Source organism: Panthera onca, chromosome C1 (genome assembly GCF_046562875.1).
Source record: "Panthera onca isolate mPanOnc1 chromosome C1, mPanOnc1 haplotype 2, whole genome shotgun sequence".
NCBI lineage: Eukaryota > Metazoa > Chordata > Mammalia > Carnivora > Felidae > Panthera > Panthera onca.
Genome location: NC_138346.1, coordinates 129,272,449 through 129,296,617, shown reverse-complemented (window position 1 = coordinate 129,296,617; position 24,169 = coordinate 129,272,449). Strand labels below are relative to the sequence as shown.

The window sequence follows — 24,169 nt, the reverse complement described above, 5'->3', positions numbered from 1 at the left end:
AAACAGTTTCTTTCAAGTTCCCTTCCTGGGAAGATTTCAGGAAACATATTCTTCCCAATTTTAGTTTATGTGCTGCCGAAGCAAGCACCAGGAAGCATATTTTTAATCGATGTGCACTCGTTTGATCTTGGTGAATGGCTTGAATGCACGTCTCCTGACCAAGTTGATGGCTCTTAAAATTCAGAGGCAGGAAGTCCTAACTGCTGGTGTGATGTGGTGGTGCGTCATTTTTCTAACCAAACTTGGCACAGCCTCTATATTTTTATTAAAAATTTCATTGTCAGATGCTTCATTTATTTGCTTACCCTTTAGCAGTACCAGCCATTAGATGAAAGTATGTGACACAGATTCCTTGAACTGTAATGTGGAATAGTTCTGAATGATGGGATCAAAAGGCAAAAAATACTTCACCCACCATTTTTAATCTATTTCTTTTGCCACTCTAAATGTCTGCTCAAAGACAGGGATCTCGAACTGACCTGGATCCTTTTAGTTGAAAGGTCTCTTAAAAGCCACCTAGTCTGCTCCCCTCAATCCTACACCTGAGGAAACAAAACCTCAGGAAAGCTGAAGGGCTTTTTTGTCCACCCTCACACTATGGGGATGCAGAGATACAGCCAAGACTCTGTTCATGCTAGCTCTGCACTCTGAGGCAGCCAGTGAAGGTAACTGGTTTCTTTGTCTGGTCAACATTTTGATAAAATTTCTTTCTGACCTGATAAACATCATATTTAGTTTCATTTCATTTTGAGTAAGAAGGATCTTATAACCCCCTTTTATGTGAATTACCATCTAGTTTCTTTAGAACTATGAAAGAGTGGTTTATATTAGCAGGGAAGACATTGCGGCAACGCAGAATTATTTTTTTTGGTTTGTGGTAGTAATCACGAAGCAGACCATGGGGGTCTTTTCTTAGAATTCTTAATTTGCACACACTTTTTGGAGCCAAAGTCAAATTGCTAAAATTGTGAAATCTGATATTTTAACCTAGTATTTTTATTACCGACTTTTCTTTAGCAGTATTCTTTTTGTCACTTAGTTACTGATTTTCCTGCGTTTGATATTTTAAGTGTTCTATGAGTGATATACCTTTTTATGAAAGCTGAGTCTCATGAATTGAAGTAGCTGAGGTCCTTGATGTCTGTCATCCTTACCAAAGTACCTGACACAAAATTCACCAGAACCTAGAGCCATAGCTTTATGTAAATGTTCATGAGAGCCTGCCTAGGATGTGTTTGGAAACGGCAAGAACGGCAACAATGCTGGAGCAATTATAGCTCACTGTAATACAATGAGCAAAGGAGAGAGGGAGTGAGAAATGGAAGAAAACAAGAGACAAGGCCAGAGAGGTGTATGTAGTCAGGGAATATCATAAAATTATCTTGTTTGTCTTTTTACTGCCTGCCTCTGCTACTAAAACATGAGCTCCAAGAAATAAGGACTTTGTCTAGTTCATCACTACATCCCAAGCACATAGAACAGCTTCTGACATACAATGGGTAATCAATTAACACTTGTTGAATAAAGCTTAAAAATGACACAATATAAAGAAAACATATTCTGTGAATTTTATTTAATCATTCTATGGCCTACTTAAGAATATAAGTTTACCTAGAAGTTTTATAGTTTCAACTTAAGTTGGTCCCAAGTTTTAACTATTTACAAGACATGCTACAATGAATAATCTTGTAAAATTATAATTTTTGAATCACAATTGTTTGTAACATAGATTCCTAGAGAGAGAATTGCTGAATTAAGGGACATGTAGATTTTCTAAATTTTATACACTGCCAAATTATCTTCCAAAAAGGGAATGTCAAAAAACTAAGATTGTCAAAAAAGGGGGGGTAGGGGAAGTAATGTCAAAAACTGATAGCTTTTCTTCTAAGATCAAGAACAAGACAAGGATGTCCACTCAAGCCACTTTTATTCAATATATTACTGGAAAGTCCGATCCATGGCAGTCAGACAAGAAAAAGAAATAAAAGGCATACGTATTGGTAAGTTAGAAATTAAACTGTCAGATGACATGATACTATACGTAGAAAATTCTAAAAGCTCCACCAAAAAACTATTACAAGTAATAAATGAATTCAGTAAAGTTGTACAATATAAAATTAACACCCAGAAATTGGTTGTTTTTCTATACACTAATAACAAAGTAACAGAAAGAGAAATTAAGAAAACAATTCCATTTACAACTGCACCAAAAAGAATAAAATACCTAGGAATAAACTTACCTAAGGAGGTGAAAGACCTATACTCTGAACACTATAAAATAATGACAAAAGAAATTGAAGGCAACACAAATGAAAAGATATCCCATGGAATATTAATATTCTTGGAAAAATTAATATTGTTAAAATGTCCATACTACCCAAAGTAATCTACAGACTCATTGCAATCCCTACCAAAATAACAACAGTATTTTTCACAGAACTAGAACAAATAATTCTAAAATTTCTGTGGAACTACAAAGGACCCTGAATAGTCAAAGCAATCCCGAGAAAAAATAAAGCTGGTGGTGTCACAATACCAGATTTCAAGATATACTACAAAGCTGTAGTCATTAAAACAGTATGGTACTGGCATAAAAAACAGACATATAGATCAATGGAACAAAACAGAGAGTCCAGAAATAAACACACACTTATGTGGTCAATTAATCTATGAAAAAGGGGGCAAGAAATGTACAGTGGAGAAAAGACACTATCTTCAATAAATACCCCCTGGGAAAACCGGACAGCTACATGCAAAAGAATGAAAGTGGACCACTTTTTTACACTATACACAAAAACAAACTCAAAATGGGTTAAAGATCCAAATGTGAGACCTAAAACTATAAAACTCCTAGAACATAGGCAGCAATTTCTATGACATTACGATAGCCATATTTTTCTAGATTTATCTCCAGAGGCAAGGGAAACAAACCAAAAATAAACTATTGGGACTACACCAAAATAAAAAGCTTTTTGCACAGTGAAGGAAACCATCAACAAACCAAAAAGGCAACCTACTGAATGGGAGAAGATACTTGCAAATGATACAAAAAGGTGTTAACATCCAAAATATATACAGAACTAATACAACTCAATACCAGCAAACAAATAGTATAATTAAAAAATGGGCAGAGGACCCAAATAGACATTTTTCCAAAGAAGACACAGAGATGGCCAACAGACACATGAAAAGGTGCTCAACATCATTAATCCTCAAGGAAATGCAAATCAAAACCACAATGAGATACCACCTTACACCTGCCAAAATGGATAGAAGCAAAAAAGACAGAAATAACAAGTGTTGGGATGGATGTAGAGAAAAAGGAACTTTTGTGCACTGTTAATGGAAATGTAAATTGGTGCAGATGCTATGGAAAACAGTATGGAATTTTCTCAAAAATTACAAATAGAACATACCATATGATCCAATAACTGAACTACTGGGTATTTGCCTCCCCCCAAATGAAAACACTCATTTGAAAAGATATACACCTCCCTATGTCTACTGCAGCATTATTTACAATAGCCATGATACAGAAACAATCCAAGTGTGCACTGACAGATGAATGGGTAAAGATGTGGTAGATATAGACAATCAACATTACTGTCATAAAAAAGGATGAGATTATGCCATCTGTGACAACATGGATGACCCTAGAGGGTATTATGCTAAGTGAAATAAGTCAGACAGGGAATGAATAATACCATTCGATTTCCACTTATAAGTGGAATCTAAGAAACCAAACAAACAAACAAAAAGCAGAATTAGACCTACAAATACAGAGAACTGATGGTTGCCAGAGGGGACAGAGGTAGGAAGATGGACAAAATGGGTGAAGGAGAGTGAAAGATAAAGGCTTCTAGTGATGAAATAAATAAGTCACAGGAATAAAAGGTACAGCATAGGGAATACAGTGAATGGTACTGTAATAATAGCATTGTATGGTAATAGATGGTAGCTACACTTGTGGTGAGCATAGCATAACATATACAGAAGTTGAATCATATGTTGTACACCTGAAAACTAATGTAACATTGTATGTCACCTATACTAAAATAAATAATTTTTTAAAAGGGAATGTCAGGGACACCTGGGTGGCTGAGTCGTTTAAGTGTCCGACTCTTGATTTCTGCTCAGGTCATAATCTCACAGTTTGTGAGATGGAGCCCCGTGTCGGGATCTACACTGTCATCAGCACAGAGTCTGCTTAGGATTCTCTCTCCCTCTCTCTCTGCCCTTCCCCTGGTCATCTTTGCTCTCTCTCTCAAAATAAATAAATATTTTTTTAAAGGGAATGTCAATTTATATTCTCATCAAAAATATTACAGTGTGCCTACTTCCCCACATTATGACAAATACTAAATACTATCAAACTTTTCAAATGTTTGCCAATCTCACTGATAAGGAAGGAAGGGAAAAAGAAAAGAAGGGAGAGAGAAAGGGCACCTGGGTGGCTCAGTCAGTTGAACAGTCAACACTGATTTCAGCTCAGGTAATATCCCAGAGTCATGGGATCAGGCCCCACGTTGGGATTCTCTCTTGAGACTCTCTTTCTCTCCCTCTGCCCCTCCCCCCTGCTCATACTCTCTCTCTAAAATTACAAAATGAATCTTTAAAAAAAAAGAAGGGAAAAAGGAAGGAAAGAAATATTAAATTATATTTTTGTTTCAGTTTGCATTATTAATGAAATTAAACATCAAGTTTGTTGGCTTAAATATTATTTCCCATATCTGAACCTAACAATCTGTGCTGGTAGAAATTGGATACAAATCACTAAGGGACACAAGAAGATTAAAAATTACTACTGACATTACATTAACTATTTAGAATCAAACTCAGACAAAAGAAACCAAAAAACAGAAGACTGATTACATATAAAAGAAAAGGGGGAAAAAGCACAGGTCAAAAAACATTGCAAGTAAAAATTAACCTCTGCTATTGAGACCAGATGGGATGATATAATAATTTATCATTTTAAATTATTAACATGCTGGTTGTCAAACTGAATTGGAAATATTTTTTTTTTACTTACCTATTGTTGCTGACCATGTAGGGAAACAAGCACTCTCATTTATGGCAGTAAATGAGACAATCTACTTAGATAATAGTACAATCTAACTACATAATAATTTTGCAGTATGTATTAAGATCCTTATTCATACCTTTTGACCCTGAAATTACTCACCTAGAATTTTATTCTAAGGAAGATGAAAATATAAGGGGAAAAAAATTGCACACATCATTTACATTGCAGGAAAGTTTGTTAAAATGATGCTTTGTTCTCATAAGAGGATAGCTAAGTCTTTATACCTTTAAGAAGTGATGGGGGGTAGTTATAATTTATGTCTTTCTTTGATTCCTTATCTATATAATACTGACATTAATTTTAAAGAGGTGAAATACTCTCTTATCATCATATGGCATAACATCTATTCACTGCTAAGTGAAACAAAACACATTTCAACTAGATTTTTCCTCTACTTTAATATTGGAAAACCTACTAGAAATCCAAAACATCTAGAAATGTGAATATAAATTGGCAAAATTACCATTATTTATCAGTATAAAGTTCTCTAATTTTTAAATTTCATAATAAAACCTAGGATATCACAGCCAAATTTTAAAGTTCCTCCCTAAATTTTTCCATACTTTATAAATGTATGCTTGATATATTTATAATACTGAAAGAAAATAATACTATATAAGATTGAAAAATCTCTTCCATCTATTCACTTTCCTGAAATTTTTAGTCCTTCTCTACCAATTTCACTTATTCCTCTTCCATTCCCTTTGCAGGACAAGTCTTCCAAAGCAATTTACAATTTCTTATTGGAACGTTTGTTTAAGGAAGCTCCAAGATGTATATATTTTGCTGCTTTGGAAAGCAAGCCAACTTGTAGTATTCCTAAGATGTTATATTGTGTGTACAGCACAGAATTCTAATAGGCATTGAGGTTATTGGTAGACATATAAGAAAATAACTTCTTCTCCTTCAGAACCTTTTAAACACTTTTATATCAGAATCATTACATAGCATTTTCCACCAACTGGCTTCAAAGACTAATTTTTCCTCTTTTGCCAATAAAGACATTTTTTCCTACTACAGTTAAATTTATAGAAATTATTCCAATTATTGCATAAGTTTTTTGCCATACTTCATTTGCATTCCATCATTAATCACACCTGCTCACTCAATACATTTTAATTGTACATTAAAATCAATTTAAAGTCATATGCCAATTTCAAGAAAAAATGTAGGAACCATATGCTTTCCTATGCATGACATTTGCTAGTAAGTCACAAAACAACTGGAGGCTAAAATGAAGAAAGTTTTGAAGTAGTACAAGGAAAGCTCACAGTGAAGGACAACAGTTTTATTTTTATAAAGCATATAAAAATGCAGAAATATGTTGTTTTTAAAAATAAGAGTTTGCTGGGGCGCCTGGGTGGCTCAGTCGGTTGGGCGTCCGACTTCGGCTCAGGTCACAATCTCGCAGTCCGTGAGTTCAAGCCCCGCGTCGGGCTCTGGGCTGATGGCTCAGAGCCTGGAGCCTGCTTCCGATTCTGTGTCTCCCTCTCTCTCTGCCCCTCCCCCGTTCATGCTCTGTCTCTCTCTGTCTCAAAAATAAATAAAACGTTAAAAAAAAAAAATTAAAAAAAAAAAAAATAAGAGTTTGCTCATTTTCCCAAGGGTCAATGAGGTTCATTTCTCCAGGTGATTTACTTATGTAAATCCTGAGAATTCAAATGAGAATCAGAATTTTGCTTTTTTTTTTTTTTAAACACAGGGCTTGAACTCTCAACCCTGAGATCAAGACCTGAGCTGAGATCAAGAGTTGGACATTTAACCCAGTGAGCCACCCAGATGTCCCTAGAATCAGAATTTTGAAACTTAGAACTCTCGTTTTTTATACATGAGAATACACAAGTTTAAAATGAAATGGAAAATGTAAACTACCTAAGGCAGTACTTAACACATGGTAAAAAATCAATAAATAGTTCTGTCACTCTTCTGCTTGCCTTGTCAATGGTCAAATGACTAGCCAGTGGCTTATCTGTATGGTTTGTAACATTACTGGACAAGAGGTAGCCTAATTCAATATTTTATATCAAGTATGCCATTTCACAAAGTTGTGGGTAAACTTTTCAATTCACCTATTTTTAATTAAAGTCAGTGTGTATGTATATGCCCTGTGGGCTCAGTCGGGACCACTGCCTGGGAGAGAGCCGCTCATATCATTGGGCCTTCTCAGACACTCCCAGCCATACTCCCATTCTAGTGTTTCAGAATCTCCCACATTCCTAGTGAAATCTGTAGAAATGGAAATCTTTTCTGTTCTGTTTTTACCACCCTCCAACCCTATGGATATAAATTAGTGCAAAAACAGCTAACATCTGCTAAATGACAATTATGTGTCCTCGCTGTGCTAAAATAAAGCCTTACCTAGTTTAATCCTAACAGCTACCCTATAAGGTGAGTTCTAGTCCTATTAGGAAAATTTACCCAAGTGGGGCCCAGAGAGTGAGATGCTGAAGTGTTGTGAGGTGAAGGTCACTGGACATATATAGCAAGGAAGTAGGAAGTCTGGATGTTGTATGGATCATATGCAGAAGTGGATGAGGAAGTCACTCAGGATGATATAAAGATCTGCAGTAGAGATGGAGACCATGAGCAGGTGGTAAGTCTTGAGTGACCAAGAGGTTTATACAGAAGTTCAGTGAGTAGCAAAGAATAAAATGGTTAGGTCAGAGGGTAGATGGCATGGACCTCAATGAAGAGGGTAATTAGAAAGGAGAAAGAGGTGGGACTTCAGCCCTGAGAGGGCTGCAAGGAGGCTCCTCAGAGGAGAGCTGCTTCAGTAAAAAGCAAGGCTCTGAGAAGAGGTTTAAGTGCTGAGAAAGGTTGTTAACCACAGAATAAAAATTCCAGAGGTGACAGAGGGTTCAGGGAGAAGGAAAGCTTTCTTCCTGCTACTTTACTATTCTTCCTCAAAGAATAAGAGCACTGATATAGATCAAAAACAATTAGGCCCAGTGCTAAAACAGGGGAGTTTTGCTGGGAGGAGTAAAAGGATTATAACTCCAACAAATGCACATTTCTTTCTGCTTGGTAAACTCCAAACCGGTTTTCTAGGCCCTGTCCCCCACCCTTCCCCTTAGAAGGTCCTGTAGGAAACAGGGTGGAGTCCAGAGGAAAAGAGACAGGGCTGTGGCAGCTTAAATCTGCCTATAATCTAGGTAAGTATTTCTTATCCTGAAATCCATAAACTCCTACAGGTCTGAGTATCTTTTGTGAGAATTTCCTAATTTTGTGTTTTCCTTTTAAAGATAATCTGAAGACAAATAGCATAAGCAACCAGACAGCCACCTTATAACTAAGGCCTAATATTTATTTCATTGCCCCTGTGTAATCCAGTAATCAAGCATTAAAATGATACCACTTTGTTGAAGGCTAATGAAAAACAAAAAACAAAAAACAGAGGTTCACCTCATAGGCAATAATGTATTTTTTGTTAAGTAAAATCCAGTGACATCAGAGCCCACATATATATAACAGTTTTCATAGTATTCATACAAAAAAAGAAAGTGGGGGAGAACTGGGCAAACACGTGATAATTTCAGAATGTTTAACTCAAACAAATGTACCTATCAGCAGAATATTCATAAGAAAATGGAAATTTAGTTTTAGCCAAACACTATTAGTTATCTCATTAAATAAATGTTATTAATTAGAATTTGGGTGGTTTTTATAATCTTTAATTTACATACCTGTTAGGATCTATGGTTGTATAAGAGCTATAAGCATAATGATTTTATACTTTCTTTATATTTATAAATATATCTAAGTAACATGACAAAAATGATTTAACTCAATCCTTAGGAGTACAAGAATTGTTTTTCTTTAAAAGATAATATTTGGCCTATATTTTCAAGTTTTGAGATCCAATAGTCTGGATTGTGTTCAAGGCAACAGGACCAAGACTCACCTGTAGTTCAGCACAACTTCCCTCATCACAGAAGGGAATAAGATGGGGATCTAGGACCAAAGCCCCAGGTCAAGTGTAATCTGTGTTGTATACCTTCTACGTCTATAACATGTATCACTAGCAGAAGAAGGTGTAAAGCATTGAGCAATTCAGGATCCTAGCCCTCTCACTTTCCTCAGAGACACAGCCAACAACAAGGTACATGCATACATGGAATTACTCAAGGTTAGAAATTTCCTCCATTGTGACAAACCCCACAGTTAAATTCAGTCTTCATCTTACAAGATCTCTCAGCAGATATCTCAGTTCTATATAACTACCTCCTTGAAATACTTGACTCAAATTGGCCCCAAGAGACCTTACTCTTCTGATTTACCTTCTACTTCATTAACTGCTTCCTTTTAGTCTCCTATGTTGGCTCTTTCCTGACCTCAAAATGTTGCAATGATTCACAACTCAGTCCTCAGACCAACTCAGTCCTCAGACCCCTCTACCTAGGGGATTTCACCCAATAAAAAGCTTTACCGATACAATGCTGATGATGTACATCTCTAACCCTTGAGATTTAGATTTATCTAAATTTAGATTTAGATTATCTCCTTGAGATTCACACTCAAATACAAAACTACTACTTGCTATATCCACCTGGATGTCTCTAAGGAACCTCAACTGTCCAAACCAAGAACTCTCGATAATCACTCACCCCACTTCACTACCCTCCAATTCTGCCTGATCTTAGCAAATGGCACCACCAACCAACCAGCTGTTCAAACCAAAATTCCTGGAATCATTCTTGAATTCTTCCTTTACCTCACACTCCAGATCAAATTAATCAATTTGTCCTGTCAGCACTATTTTCCAAATGTTTCTCTGCAGTAGATGCTGTGGTGCATTGCCCACATTCTCAGGACTGACAGTAGCTGGGAGTACTGGTGACTGACAGTTCTCAGTTGAGCTCCTCCTTCATGCTTCTCTAGGCTGAAAAGACTCACCTTGCCTAAAGTCACTCCCTGGAGGCAGCCAATGTTCAATAAGTAGGGGAGGAGGCATAAGAGACAGGGGTAGGTAATAAAGCCCTGGCGCTCTTGCCTCAAGGAAGGACAACTCTTAAAGAACTACCCCAGATGCAAAGCTCCTTTTGAATTGTCTGAAGCTTCTGTTGCAATTCTATCACAGTTCAACTTGCCCCTCTGTCCAATCCTGCTGTCCAATCCTGATATAGTGACAGAAAATAAGTGGTTTGCTTCCAAGTGACAGGTTGGAGATGATACCTTTTGAGAATGAGATACCATTCTCTAAGACATAGTGTATACCTTAAATCAGTACTCATGCTAATATAGCTATATCCCTACCATTCCTCTCTGATTCCTACCCTACTCTCTCAGGTTTCTTCTCTGATATCCCTTCTCAAGTAAGCAGGAGCCAGAGATACTTGATAGGCTGAGGTCCAGTGTCCTGGAGTTGTGGACTAAGTAGAAGGAAGTAAAGCAGAGCGGGAAGACAGAGGTATGAGATAAAGAGATAATAATCAAATCAGAGCAATTGGTTCTGGAGCACAGACCCTTAAGGAATTTCCTGACCCATGAGAATATTCTGGACTTCTAACACACATCTCACCAGAGAGCTGAAACAAGTGGGGAAATAATGTGAGGACTGGTTAGCACTAATAGAGGGGAAACATGATTGTTTTCTCTTGGTATTTTGAAACTTTCACCTAACCAGTATTTAAATAATCAAGACTGGTCCAGAGAAGGAAGACATCCCTAATCTAGGCAAGGCACTAAATCAGTCAGCTGAAGCGTAAACCCACGGATCTAGGTCTGATTTCCCCCCAAGACATTTGGTGTCGATTTAAGAATGAGAAGAGGGACGCCCGGATGGTTCAGTCGGTTAAGCAACGCAACGCTGGGATTCTCTCTCTCCCTCTCTCTCTGCCCCAGCCTCGCAAAATAAATAAACTTTAAGAGAAAGAGAGAGCAGCTCTGGGGACCTACCTGCTCTTGCCTTTTATGCAAGACCCTGAAGCGTGAACCTAGGCTGTGAACATCCTGGGAAAGAAGAAAGTCTCTTCTACGAATTCACAAAGGCTAACACAGCCCCTGAAATTCTGTGCGGGTTCAGTAAATGTTGAGTCACTAGACACCCACTCAGCATCTCCCAAAAAGTCCAGGAGAAGGCTCTGGTCATTGTGGAAAGTGACTGTTGTAAGGCCGAGAACGTGTTTAGCTGGGCTGGGCTGCGTTATTCTGCGTCGCGGGTGAGAGGGGGCGCTCACGGAAGAGAACCCCACCCTTCCAACATGGTTCTTGGAAAGAAGCTTTGCAAAGAGCAAGTGTGGCTTTAACCTCCGCCCAACGTCTCCCACACTCCCGGTGCCACGTTCCCTTGGTCACTCACCTTCTCCGAGTTCTGGCCGGACGATAAGCCCCAGTTTTTCAGCCCCTCCTGGAGCTCGACGATGTCCACCAACCCGTCCCCGTCGCTGTCCAGGTCTTGGAAAAGGATCTCGTACCTTAAGTCATCTTCGTCTTTCTGGCAGGCCACCCCCGGCAGCACGAAGCCCCGAAGCCAGCGCAGCATGGCCCCGGGCGGGAAGGCGGGGGCCGTTCGGCCGCCTCTCCTCCCGGCCGGATGAGGGCGACCCGCCGGACCCGCCCCCACTCCCGCCTGCGGCTGCGCCACCTGCCGCCGCCTCGACGACGCCCGCCTGCGTGGGACCTCGGAGACAACGGCTCGACGGGGCCTCAGCGGCGAGCCCGCCCACACCGCTGGGCTCTCGGGCGCCGCTGGGAGCAAGTTCGGAGGACCGCCTCGTGGGAAACCGGGCCCAGGCGCCTCGCGAGGGTCGCTACGCCCCAAAAGTTGCAGGTTGAAGCACCAAACGTGGCGGCAACCTGCACCCAGGACCTCCCCGGGCCCACGAGCGACCCGGGAGTCCAGGAAAGTTTAAGCAGAAGCAGAGAGGGCGCGCGTTCCCCCTGGCGGCGTCGAAAGAGCTTCTGGGTGTTTCCCTGCGCAAACTGAGCGGCTCCTCAGGTGAGTGCTCCGACCTGCGCCTCGCCTCTGACGGGAGCATCTCGTGCCCCCGCGCCACCCCTCCTTCTGGGGGCGTCTGAAGAGGGCAGCCCTCCCAGAGGGGCCTCCACCCTTGGTTCCAGTCTCCCTCCTCCCAGCCCACTCCCAGGGATCTTGGGGTTGCTTCCGGGAGCCCCCTCTTCCTCACCTCCAGCTTTCTCCTAGACCCCCCGGCAGCCTTGTAGCCTCGCCGCAGCCTCCACCACCTACCTCTACAGAACTCCCTTCTCACAGAAACCGAAGGACCCTTTCAAATCCTTGTCCTATTTAATGCTGGTCCTGTTCAGACACTGCTGACCACACCCTTTCCCTTTGTCTTGTGGGACGCCACACATTTCTGCCCCTCCTCAGCCTCTTTTACAGGCTCCCACAAAGGAGCCTGAGATCTTCTAAAATTGAGGCACTAGACAATGGCAGTAGACAGGGTTGAGGGATTATGTAAAAACCGAGTTCTGTAATTCATTGCACTGAAACTTTGTGTCCTCAATCTCTGGTCACATCTTTTGAAAGTCAGTGGTACAGTCTAACGACAGGCCCAGACCAGTGTTTTAAAAAGTAATTTTTCATGTAAAATCCTAAATCTTGGACCACAGAATAAAGTTCACTTATTTCTTTAAATAATGCTATTAGATATACTTTACGATGTCATTTATTTCATATAAATTTTATACTATTTTGTTAAATGCTAGATAAAAATAAGAACATTGGGGCCCCCCGGGGGGGCTCAATGGGTTGAGCGTCCAACTTTGGCTCAGGTCATGATCTCACAGTTCTCAAGCCCCCTGTGGGGCTCTGTGCTGACAGCTCGGAGCCTGGGGCCTGCTTCAGATTCTGTGCCTCCCTCTCTCTCTCTGCCCCATCCCCACTCATGCTCTGTCTCTCTCTGTCTTAAAAATAAATAAGACATTAAAAAAAATTAAAAAAACAAAACAAAACAAAACATTGGACCTGCTAACATAGAAGCTCACCATCTAGTGTGCTCTGGGTCTGTAAACAAATAAAGTCAACTTAAGTGCTATAATAAAAATGTGACCAAATGTCATGAAATATGTATTATTTAAATGAATGGGTTTTAGGAATTAATAATAAACAGAAAGCTATTTATACAACTTATACAAAATATTGTAAGTGCTGACATTTATTTTTTTTTTAATTTTTTTTTTTAACGTTTATTTATTTTTGAGACAGAGAGAGAGACAGAGCATGAACGGGGGAGGGTCAGAGAGAGAGGGAGACACAGAATCTGAAACAGGCTCCAGGCTCTGAGCCGTCAGCACAGAGCCCGACGCGGGGCTCGAACTCACGGACCATGAGATCATGACCTGAGCCGAAGTCGGACCCTCAACCGACTGAGCCACCCAGGCGCCCCAGTGCTGACATTTATAAATATAAAAGACTTCTTTAAAAGATCATTAACTGTTAAAAGCAAATATACTAATATATTGTGAGGCTTATAACATGTAAAAGTAAAATGTATGACCAGCAATTGTAAAAAGGATGGGAGAGAGGACGTGGAAGTCTACTGCTAATAAGTTCTTGCATTATATGTGAAGTAGTATAAATTTAAAAATGTATGTGGGAAGGGGGACCTGAGTGGCTCAGTCGGTTAAGCATCCAGCTCTTGTTTTAGGCTCAGGTCATGATCTCACAGTTCCTGGATTGGAGTGCCATATGGGGCTCCACACTATCCATGCATGGCCTGCTTGGAATTCTCTCTTGCTCCCTCTCTCTGTCCCTCCCCCACTCGGTCTCTCTCTCTCTCTCTCTCTCTCTCCCTCAGAATGCTTTTTTTTTTAACTTTAAAAAGTAAAATAAAATAGTATAAAAATGTATGCAGGAAACCCCAAGGCAACCATTAAAAAAAAAAAAAAAAACCATGGAATTGTAGCTAATAAAACAATACAAAGAGATAAAATAGAATGCTAAAAAGTACTGTATTAGTCCAAAAGAATGTAAGAGGACAAGAGAAAAAAGAACAGTTGGTACAAACAAAACAAATAAGATACCCTTAAAGTTAACTGATATATAATTACATTAAACATAATATTCTATACACTCCAAGTAAAAGGCAGAACAAGCAAGACCTGTATATACACTTTTTACAAAAGTGAAATATAATATACATATAGGCTTAAAGTAAAAGGGTAGATAAGGAAATCCCATGTAAACATTAATTATGAGGAAGCTGGCATAGCTATATTAATATCAGCCAAGGAAGACTTCAAGACAAGGAAGATATTTTATAATGTTAGGAGGATTGTTTCAAGATGGCATAACAACCATAATGTGTATGCGCCTAATAACAAAGCTTTAAAATATATGAAGCAAAAATGGATAGACTGCAAAGAGAAATAGACAGATCCACAATTGGAGTCAGAAATGTCAATAGCCTTCTCACAGCAGTTGATAAAATAGGAAACAAAGTCAATAATGGTATAAAGACTTCAATAACATGATTGACTAATTGATATTAATAGAGCAATATACCCAGCAACAGCAGAATACCCATTATTTTTACCTGCACGTGTAGAGTTTGCTAACAAAGACCATATGTCAACAGATTTGACAGCCTAAATAAAACGAGAACATTACTTCAAAAACATATTATGAAAGTTGACAAAAGAATAAATAGTAAATCTGAATAGCCATCTACATAAAACTAACATGAACATTCGTACTTAATGGTGAAAGACTAAATATTTTCTCCCACTAAGATGGGAAATAAGGCAAGAATGACCATTCTTACCCCTTCTAGTCAGTATTGTACTAGATGTCTTAGCGAGTGCAATAAGAAAAGAAAAAGGAAAAGCATACGTATTGGAAAGAGGCAAGTCAAACTTTACTTGTTCTCAGATGACATGATCATTTACATAAAAAATCCTAAGGAATCTACAAAAAAAGCTACTTGTATTGATAAGTGAATTTAGCAAGGTTGCCAGATACAAGGTCAATATAAAAAGAGGAAGTAAGACAGCTTCCTTTTGCTGTTTCAGCTGGCACGCAGGGTTATGAATAATAGGGGTTAGACCAGTTTTTGTGCCTGGACTCAGCATTCCAATACTTACTAATTTCACTCATGTCTTGAAGCTGATTTGATGGTGGTGGTAGCTATACCCACTTTCTGATCTCTGAATTGCAGCTATGTTCAATTCATTAGTCTAGTTCAGGGATCATCTTTATTTTTTCTACATAGGACTAGAGAGTAAATATTTGAGTCTTTATAGACCACATATGGTCTCTGTTCATTATTTTTTGTTTGTTTTTACTGCACTAACCATGAAAGGAAACTGAGAAATTGGGCCTCATCAACCTTTAAAACATCTGTTCATCAAAAGACACAATTAAGATACTTGATATTCAATTCCCAGACTGAAAAAGTTATTCGTAATACGTATAGCTAACAAATGACTCCTATACAGAATTTTTAAGAACTCCTACAAATCAGTAAGAAAAAGGGAAACAATCAAATTAAAAGTTTAGCAATTAGAAAAAGACTTGAACAGGCATTTCACAAGAAAGAATATCTGATGGCTTCTTAATTTATGTGTTAACAATGGTGGGGTTTTTAAACTGGATTCCAGTTAACTTAAAACAGGCTTTTGCTATGTTTTTAACTCTTGAAAGTCTGTGGTTAAGATAAATCTTAAATAGTAATTTATTGCCCTAATAACAGATTGACTTCTCTGTTTTCTGAAATGTAAAGTACTTGTTCAAGCTTCTTTGTTTCTTTAATAATTCAGAAGAGACCTTTGGAAGTTCCTCCATCCTTTCTTCATAAAGATATAAAAATCTCTAACATGATAGAATATTTATTAAAATAAGTTTAAGAATCTATTTCCCATTTGAATTAACTGCCCACCAGAAGATTAAATAAATATACTTACTTACATTTATGTATGTGATGGAATACTACATAGGAGTAAACATGAATGAAATAGTTATGTCAATAAATGTAACAGTGTTAAATTAAAAGCAAGCTTTAGAAGATACATACAAAATATAGTTATGAAAAATATTTATGAATATACTTACATAGAAAAAATTTTAAATGTGCATAAGAATGAAACACACCAGTGGTGCCTGGGTGGCTCGGTTGGTTAAGCGTCTGACTTCAGCTCAGGTCATGATCTTACAATTCTGTACGTGAGTTTGTCTGGTTCTGTGCTGACAATCAGAGCCTGGAGCCTGCTTCAGATTCTTTGTTTCCTTCTTTCTATGCTCCTCCCCCACTCATGCTCTGTCTCTCAAAAATAAATAAACGTTAAAAAAAAAATTAACAATGAAACACACCAACTTCAGGATAAAGATTACTTCTCAGGAGGGAAGAAAAGGAAAGGTAGTGTTTGAAGCACAAGGTAGTATCTGAAGTCAAACAGTATGGGGAGTGCATACCTGATTTATTTCTTTGTGAAATGCTACATATTTAATTTTTAAATATATTTATATATCTGTATATGTATATATGTTTAATGACATATATAAAGACAGAACCAGTTTACTCTTTTTTTAGTCAAACTGACAAAAACTGGTCATGGAAGCATTTAATAAATGATAGAGATTAATTCAGTTATAATTGTTCCCTTCCCAAATATCCATGTTTTTATATTACTTTCAGAAATGGTCCACAATTTAAAATGATGTTTGAGGGGTTCCTGGGTGGCTCAGCTAATTAAGCATCGGACTCTTGATTTCAGCTCAGGTCATGATCTCAGTTTGTGGGTTTGAGCCCCTGTTGGGCTCTGTGCTGATGCTGAGGGGCCCGCTTGGGATTCTCTCTCTTTCCCTCTCTGTTTGCCCCTTCCCTGCTGGCACACTTGCTCTCTCTTTCTCAAAATAAATAAATTTTTAAAAACTTAAAAAAAAAACAAACCATAAAATGATGTTTGGGTACAAATGTCCAGGACAAAGAAAGTAAGCCAAAATTCTACTATTTAACAGAGACCTAGTCCTAAAATTCAAGGAAATTCATAGACGCAAGTCAAGATTTCTGAGGGCTTTGTAGCTATGGTATTCTTTAATTAATTGACAGGTTTGGAGGTGTTTCTAATTTATCTTATTAGGAATAAGAGAAAGAGGAGTTATCTTCTATATATTAATTAGGAAGACAGCACGTGTGTTATATAACACCTGTCACATTGTGGGTACTTGAATATTTAACTACAATTAACATTTTACGTCTCTATCTACACCTCTCCTACAACTCTGATGCTTAAAAAAATTGTGATTATACGTGTGTATATATGTATGTGTGTGTGTATCATGTTTATGCATGTATGTGTGTGTGTGTGTGTATGGCAGGTTGGTATATAAATACGTATATATATTTAAATATTTATTGTCTTTATGATTGAGTGGAATAAAACACATGACTGCCTGTGGAGCACTTATTGTGCAGAGAGGAGAGTTTAAAATTGTTTCCCCTTACTCCCTTAGCTTATTAGAAGCTTATTCAAGGATTTGTTGAATCCTAGGAAAGGTAGAGCCACACATCTAATTCACAGGCCCTTTTCTCCATTACTGCTTCTTCCCTCCACAGACAACTTGGCCCGTAGGATCAAACCTATTTGGATTAGACTTTTCATGTCCGTATATAAACTTTGATATATTAATTGAATTGTATATATAAATAGTTCTGTCTTTATTAACAAACAAAATAAATGGAAAATACATAAACTCACAGGTTAGAGTCACAACATTTCTCCAAATCTAGGAGTATTCAAAGCACACAACAACAATTCCTATTTATATACCACACTGCTATTCATAAATTGTCTTCTAAAACATAGAGAAAAAAAATAAATGGCAGAAGACTTTAAATGGGTTCAATGGATCTGATCCACTGAAGCATTTAAAGTATTTTGCCAGTATGTAGTTATTCTAAATCAATACCTGATCTTTATAATCTGTAGAATTATTGAGGGGTCTAGCTTGCCATTTATTTTTCCCTCCCTATTTTGGAATAAAAGTTTATGTAAAAAAATTAATTTCTAATTGTTTTTAATAACAAAGAATGGTAACATGCTAATTTTACATGAGGCATTTGCTTTATTTTAATCTCTTTTTATGTGATCTTTAGAAGTTGAGTTATAAATTAATTAGAATCCTTCTATTAATGAATCCTAAGAAAAAAATGGGACTCCAACTAGAAATTTGACTTGGTTTTGTCACTCAAACTTATGTTAGTTGTATTTTCATATTATTTTGAATTTTAGGAAATTTAACTTAACAATTTAATTCCATCATTAATAGTTTAAGTACCCTACCCTAAGGATCCTATCCTTATCCTATCTTAAGGAAATTAAATTCAGCTAATTTCACAGTGAATTAAATCATGCCATTTAACAAGAGAGAAAAAGACTAGATGAATTATTCTTTTGAGTTTCAACATTTTTTACAGTGAGCGCAAATTTTCACTAAAAAAACTTGGTAAGTAAGACATAACTCCAAATATTAAAGTAACTGAAAACTCCATAATTTATAAAATGGCAGAAATATCTGTGTCCTAAAAAACACTTGAAAAGAAAGCTGGTCCAATCCAGTTACTTGTTGTTGTCTATAATATAAATTATATAATTTGTTTTATTTTATTTTATTTATTTTATTTTTAGGTTTTCAAACTGGTTTATCTTCTCTCTCCTTTTTTGAATTAAAGAATTCATAAATTTTTATTGAAGTATAATTTACATGTAACATTGTATGAGTTAAAGGTATACAACATGTTGATTTGATACATTTATATATTGCAATATGATTACCACTGTATTATTACCTAACACCTCTATCACATCATATAATTATCACTTCTTTTTTGTGATGAGTACAAGTAAGATCTAGTCTCTTAGAAACTTTGAAGTTTATAATACAACATTGTTGACTATAATCTCTGTAAGAGATTGAGTCTTCAGGATAAATTATATAATTTATTATCTCATTAAATCACAATTTTAGAGCCAATACAATTTTTAAATGCTTATTTATTTATTTTGAGAGAGGTGGGGGAGGAGGGGCAGAGAGAGAGGGAGAGAGAGAGAATCCCAAGCAGGTTCCAGTTCAGCACAGAGAATGATGGGGCTCAATCTCATGACCATGAGATCATGACCTGAGCTGAAATTAAAAGTCAGATGCCTGACTGAGCCACCCAGATACCCATACAATTTTTAAAATGTAGTTTTATATATACACATATATATATATATACAATATATATATACATATATATATATATGTACAATATATATACACATATATATATATGTATATATATATACAATCTTAAATATCTTTGATCTATTCTCTCTCAACATAGATTGAAAAGACAGAGGCAAATTTGCAACATGGGTGGACCCATGTGTATTATGCTAAGTGAAATAAGTCAGATAAAGACAAATACCATCTGATTTCTCTATATGTGGAATCTGAAAAACAAATGAATAGGCAAATAAACAAAAAGCAGAAACAGACCCATAAATACAGAGAATAAACTGATGGCAGCCAGTGGGGAGATGGTGAGTGGATGAGCAAAATGGTTGGTAGGGAGCAGTAGATATAGGCTTCCAGTTATGGAATGAGTAAGTCACAGGAATAAAAGGTACAGTATAGGGAATATAGTCAACGATATTGTAATAGCATCGTGTGGTAATAGATGGTAGCTACACTTGTGGTAAGCAGAATATAACAGTGTATGTCAACTATACATCAACAAAAAATAAATTAGGATGGTCAGATCTAGGCCCATGTCAGGCTCTGCACTGAGTGTGGAGCCTGCTTACGATTCTCTCTCCCTCTCCCTCTACTCCTCTCCTACTCACGCTTTCTTTTTCTCAAAAATTAAGAATTAAAAATTAATTTTGGGGGACAACTGGGTGGCTCATTCGGTTAAGCATCGGACTTTGGCTCAGGTCATGATCTCGAGGCTTATGAGTTTAAGCCCCATGTGGGGCTCTGTGCTGGCAGCTTGGAGCCTGGAGCCTGCTTCAGAGTCTGTCTCTGGCTGTCTCTGCCCTTCCCCCACTTGCATGCATGTGAGCTCTCTCTCTCTCTCTCTCTCTCTCTCTCTCTCAAATATAAATAAACATTTAAAAATTTTTAATTAAAAATAAAATTTTAAATAATGAATTAATTTTTTTGAGAGAGAGAGAGAGTGCACATGTGCATGAGCAGGGGAGAGAGGCAGAGAGAGGGAGGGGGAGAGAGAGAGTCTCAAGCAGTCTCTATGCTCAGCCCAATGTGGGGCTCCATCCCACAACCCTGGGATCATGACCTGAGCCCAATTTAAGAGTCCAATGCTCAACCATCTGAGCCACCCAGGCACTCCTTAATTTTTAAAAAGAGGCAAAATGTAAAAATTTCCAAAGGGAAAATAAGAATACTATTCATCCTTCATATAAGTTTAAGATTTCAAAGCAAAGTTCTAATCAGCCTTTATTTATTCTTAAAGAATGGAGTTTAAAAGCACAGTTATAAAGGATAGAAAAATATATATATAAACTCATTAGTATAAAAGATAGAAAAAATATAGGAACACTTTGTTTTAACAGATTTAAAAACAAGCGTTCTCAATTTTTTGTCTTTGTTCACATTAGTGACTTTCTTGCAATTTTTGGCAATGTTAAGAACTAAGAGTAAGTTAAAAAGGTCTGTATCCACAAATGAGAGTGCTCAGGAAGTGAACAGTAAGTCACCAGTATTCCATTAACAACACTGGTAGGAGACTGCAGTGTTCTGATGCCATGTAATTCTGTTTAAGATGTAACTGTTTTGTTTATTTAGACAAATAAAAGGGGTTCAAACACCACTGTTTCGCTCTTATATTTATAATTTTAAATGTGTAGGTTTTCTTTTAATGCTTTCAGATTTAAAATATGTATGCAAGGCAACATTAGGTTTTTAAAATAGAAAATGCTGAAAAACTTCAAAATATTCTAATTTTGTTCTCTAACATAACAATTTATTAGGTTAATAATATAATTAGGTTATATTAGCTAATAGAAATTGCATTTTAACCCACTTTAATACAAATTCCTGGTGAGTTTCATTAAAATTTAGAGAAGCTTAAATAGACTTTATGAATATTAAAGATTTTGGTTCATAAAGAACTTAATAAACTGTAATTCTGGCTTACAGAAAAATTAGAATTCAGTAAGTCTGATTTGTATGTTTATCTGTTTGGAGGATGGATATAGCATCTTTTCATGCAGACCTCTAGCAATTTAAGAAGAAAGCCAAGACATTTCCATGCTTATAAATAAATGTACATAAAGTGGCAGTTCATGATTTCACTTCTCTATTTTCAAGAGGGGTTTTATTGATTCATAAACCATACAGTTTATGCATACTGAAGGAAGCAACTTTAAGAAATTTGGAGTCATGCCTCTGAAAAATATTGTCACTCCACTGCTTTTATAAATTTGATTAAAGACACCGATCATATTTAGCTGTGGGACTCCCATTATGCCTAGAAAATGAAAGAGAAGGAAAAAGCCTAATTCATTTGATATTTGGCTTTTTTCAAACAGTAACTAAAGTAAAACATGTTAAAACAGATAATAAAATATAATTACTTAAATTCTTTCACAAGCAGTCCCAAGGGAACATCTCTGGTTCATCACAGTATATAATCAGGGACTCTATTGGAACTATTTGATGTTCATCTCTATTTAATTTTCTTTACTTTAGGAACAAATTCTGTCCACTAGTGGTGAATTTCTTTATAATTATTGTAAGCATAATTTTTAAAACTATTTAGACATATATAGGTACCTTTATGCAACATCTTATGTCTTAAGAAACTCAAACTCAGAAACAAATTCAAATATGTTTCATTCACTATTTCTTTTCTCAGGGAATGGCTCCACCATTCACCTAGCTGTTCAAACTGGAAACCTGAAAGGCATCCATAATATTTCCTTCATCTTACATATCCAAACCATTACCCATCAGTTTTACTGATATCTCTGAAATCCATGCATTTACCTACAAATCCACTGCCATGCCTCCATTCTCCCAACTACCTAGACTGTGTAACAGCCTTTTATCATAATCACCACTTTCATTTTCTTCTCCATAACTTTAACCAGAGAGAACTTTTAATAATGCAACTCTGATTATGTTACTCTTCTGTTTCAATAATTCCCCATTAGACTTAAATACAGTAAGGTCTGGCCTCTGCTTCCTCCTGCCACCTCACTTATACTATTTCCCTGCTTTCTGCACTGTAGTCATATGGGCCACTTTTCAGTTTCTCAGATGTCCCCAAACTTCTTCCCTCTTAAGCTAGTTGATATGCTTTTCCCTTCGCCTGAAAGTCACTCCCCCAACCTTGGCTATTTAACCCCATCTCAGCCTTCAGTTCTCATTTCAAGCAACACTTCCCCAAGAAAGTCTTCCAGAACTGCCTAAGCTCCTCCTGTGATATAGTATTTAGAGAAGTCCACTTTTCCTTTGTAGCTCTCATCACAGTTTATGTATTTGTGTAAATATTTAATTAATAACTATCTTCCCTACTGGACTACCAGTTCCATGAGAGCAGGGACCAATGTCTTTTGCTTACTCAAACCCCACATGCTCAGATCATTGCATAGTGCTTGGCAACATTCTCAAATTCTTAAACTAATCCCTAATCACTATATCATGTTCCCAAAATTGACATAGCTAAACTGAGTACAAAGCAGTAGAGAATTGAAAAGTTTCTGTTGCTATTTATTTTAATCTAAACATTTCCTCCCTCCATCCTTCCCCATTCAAAATAAAATAATTCCTGGGGCGCCTGGGTGGCACAGTCGGTTAAGCGTCCGACTTCAGCCAGGTCACGATCTCGCGGTCCGTGAGTTCGAGCCCCGCGTCAGGCTCTGGGCTGATGGCTCGGAGCCTGGAGCCTGTTTCCGATTCTGTGTCTCCCTCTCTCTCTGCCCCTCCCCCGTTCATGCTCTGTCTCTCTCTGTCCCAAAAATAAATAAAAAACGTTGAAAAAAAAAATTTAAAACAAAAAAAAAAAAACAAAATAAAATAATTCCTTTGAAATTTAGATAAATTCCCTTGAAATTTTAGAAAATATTTACTCACCATGCAACTTCTTGGAGAATGTTCTATTACTACGTTCATTTTTTTTTTTTTTTGCCTTTTATTTTTTTGGTAGAAGCTAGTAACATTGCTCTTAATTTCTATAATTTTATAAAAGAATGTGGAACATGCTTACTTTTTTTTCTAATGTTGAACCTACATTCCCCATTGATTGCCCCCACCTCATTATGGTGAAAATTGTAAACTACAGAAAGAATAGTACAATGAACATTTTTATACTCACTACCTAGTTTCAAATTTTGACATTTTGCTATACTTAGTTTTTGTTTTTTTCCTCTTTTCTCTGTACTTACATATAATTATGTGTTTACATATGTGTGTGAATGTATGCACTCTAAAGGTAATTACAAACACCATGAACCTTGCAGCCTTAAATATGTCAACATATCCTAAAAATAAGGAGATTAATCTATGTAACACAAATCATAATTATGCCTTACAAAATTAAAAATAATTCTCTATCTTACCATATACCTCCTTATTAAAATTAAAATTGCCCCAGTTGTCCCAAAAATGTCACTTAGAGTTTTTTTTTTTTTTTACAAACCAAAATCTAAACAAAATTTACTCATTGTACTAGTTTTGTTACTTTAGTTTCCTCATCAGGACTACTACCAGTCATTCCCCCACAACCACCATTTTTTCTGTGACAATGGCTGTTTGAATAGCCCAGGCCAATTGTCTTATAGAATAGCCTACATTCTATATTTGTCTGGTTGATTCTTAATAGTATCATTAAACGTGTCCCTTGATCCCCTATATTTCCTTTAGGTCTAAAAGCATTCCCAGATGCCACTAAAACATTTTGGGCAAGAGTACTTCATAGCAGATGCTATGCACTTCATTTTACATTACATCAAGAGGCACATTACGTCTGAAGTTTTTTTTTAACTTTATTTTACTGTTACTAATACTGAATTTGGTCAATTGATTGCAATAGTGACCACCCATTCTCTCCATCGTAATCGTATGTTTTCCTCTGCAGTTAGCGAGAAATCTGATGGATGATACTTTGGCATCATGTGACC

The 24,169-nt window shown here is 37.0% G+C and overlaps 1 protein-coding gene across 5 annotated transcripts in view; it reads right to left on the bottom strand.

Annotated features, from left to right (window-relative positions):
- LOC132672668 (mitochondrial adenyl nucleotide antiporter SLC25A24-like) overlaps positions 1-11,678 on the bottom strand; it is a 51,004-nt gene extending 39,326 nt beyond the window's left edge. For all 5 annotated transcript variants that reach the window (XM_078451603.2, XM_078451604.2, XM_078451605.2 and 2 more), the window contains exon 1: positions 11,385-11,678. In XM_078451603.2, the coding sequence (XP_078307729.2) occupies positions 11,385-11,567 (183 nt within the window). In that variant the 5' untranslated portion in view covers positions 11,568-11,678. The remainder of the gene's footprint in view (positions 1-11,384) is intronic.
- Positions 11,679-24,169: the final 12,491 nt, after the last annotated feature.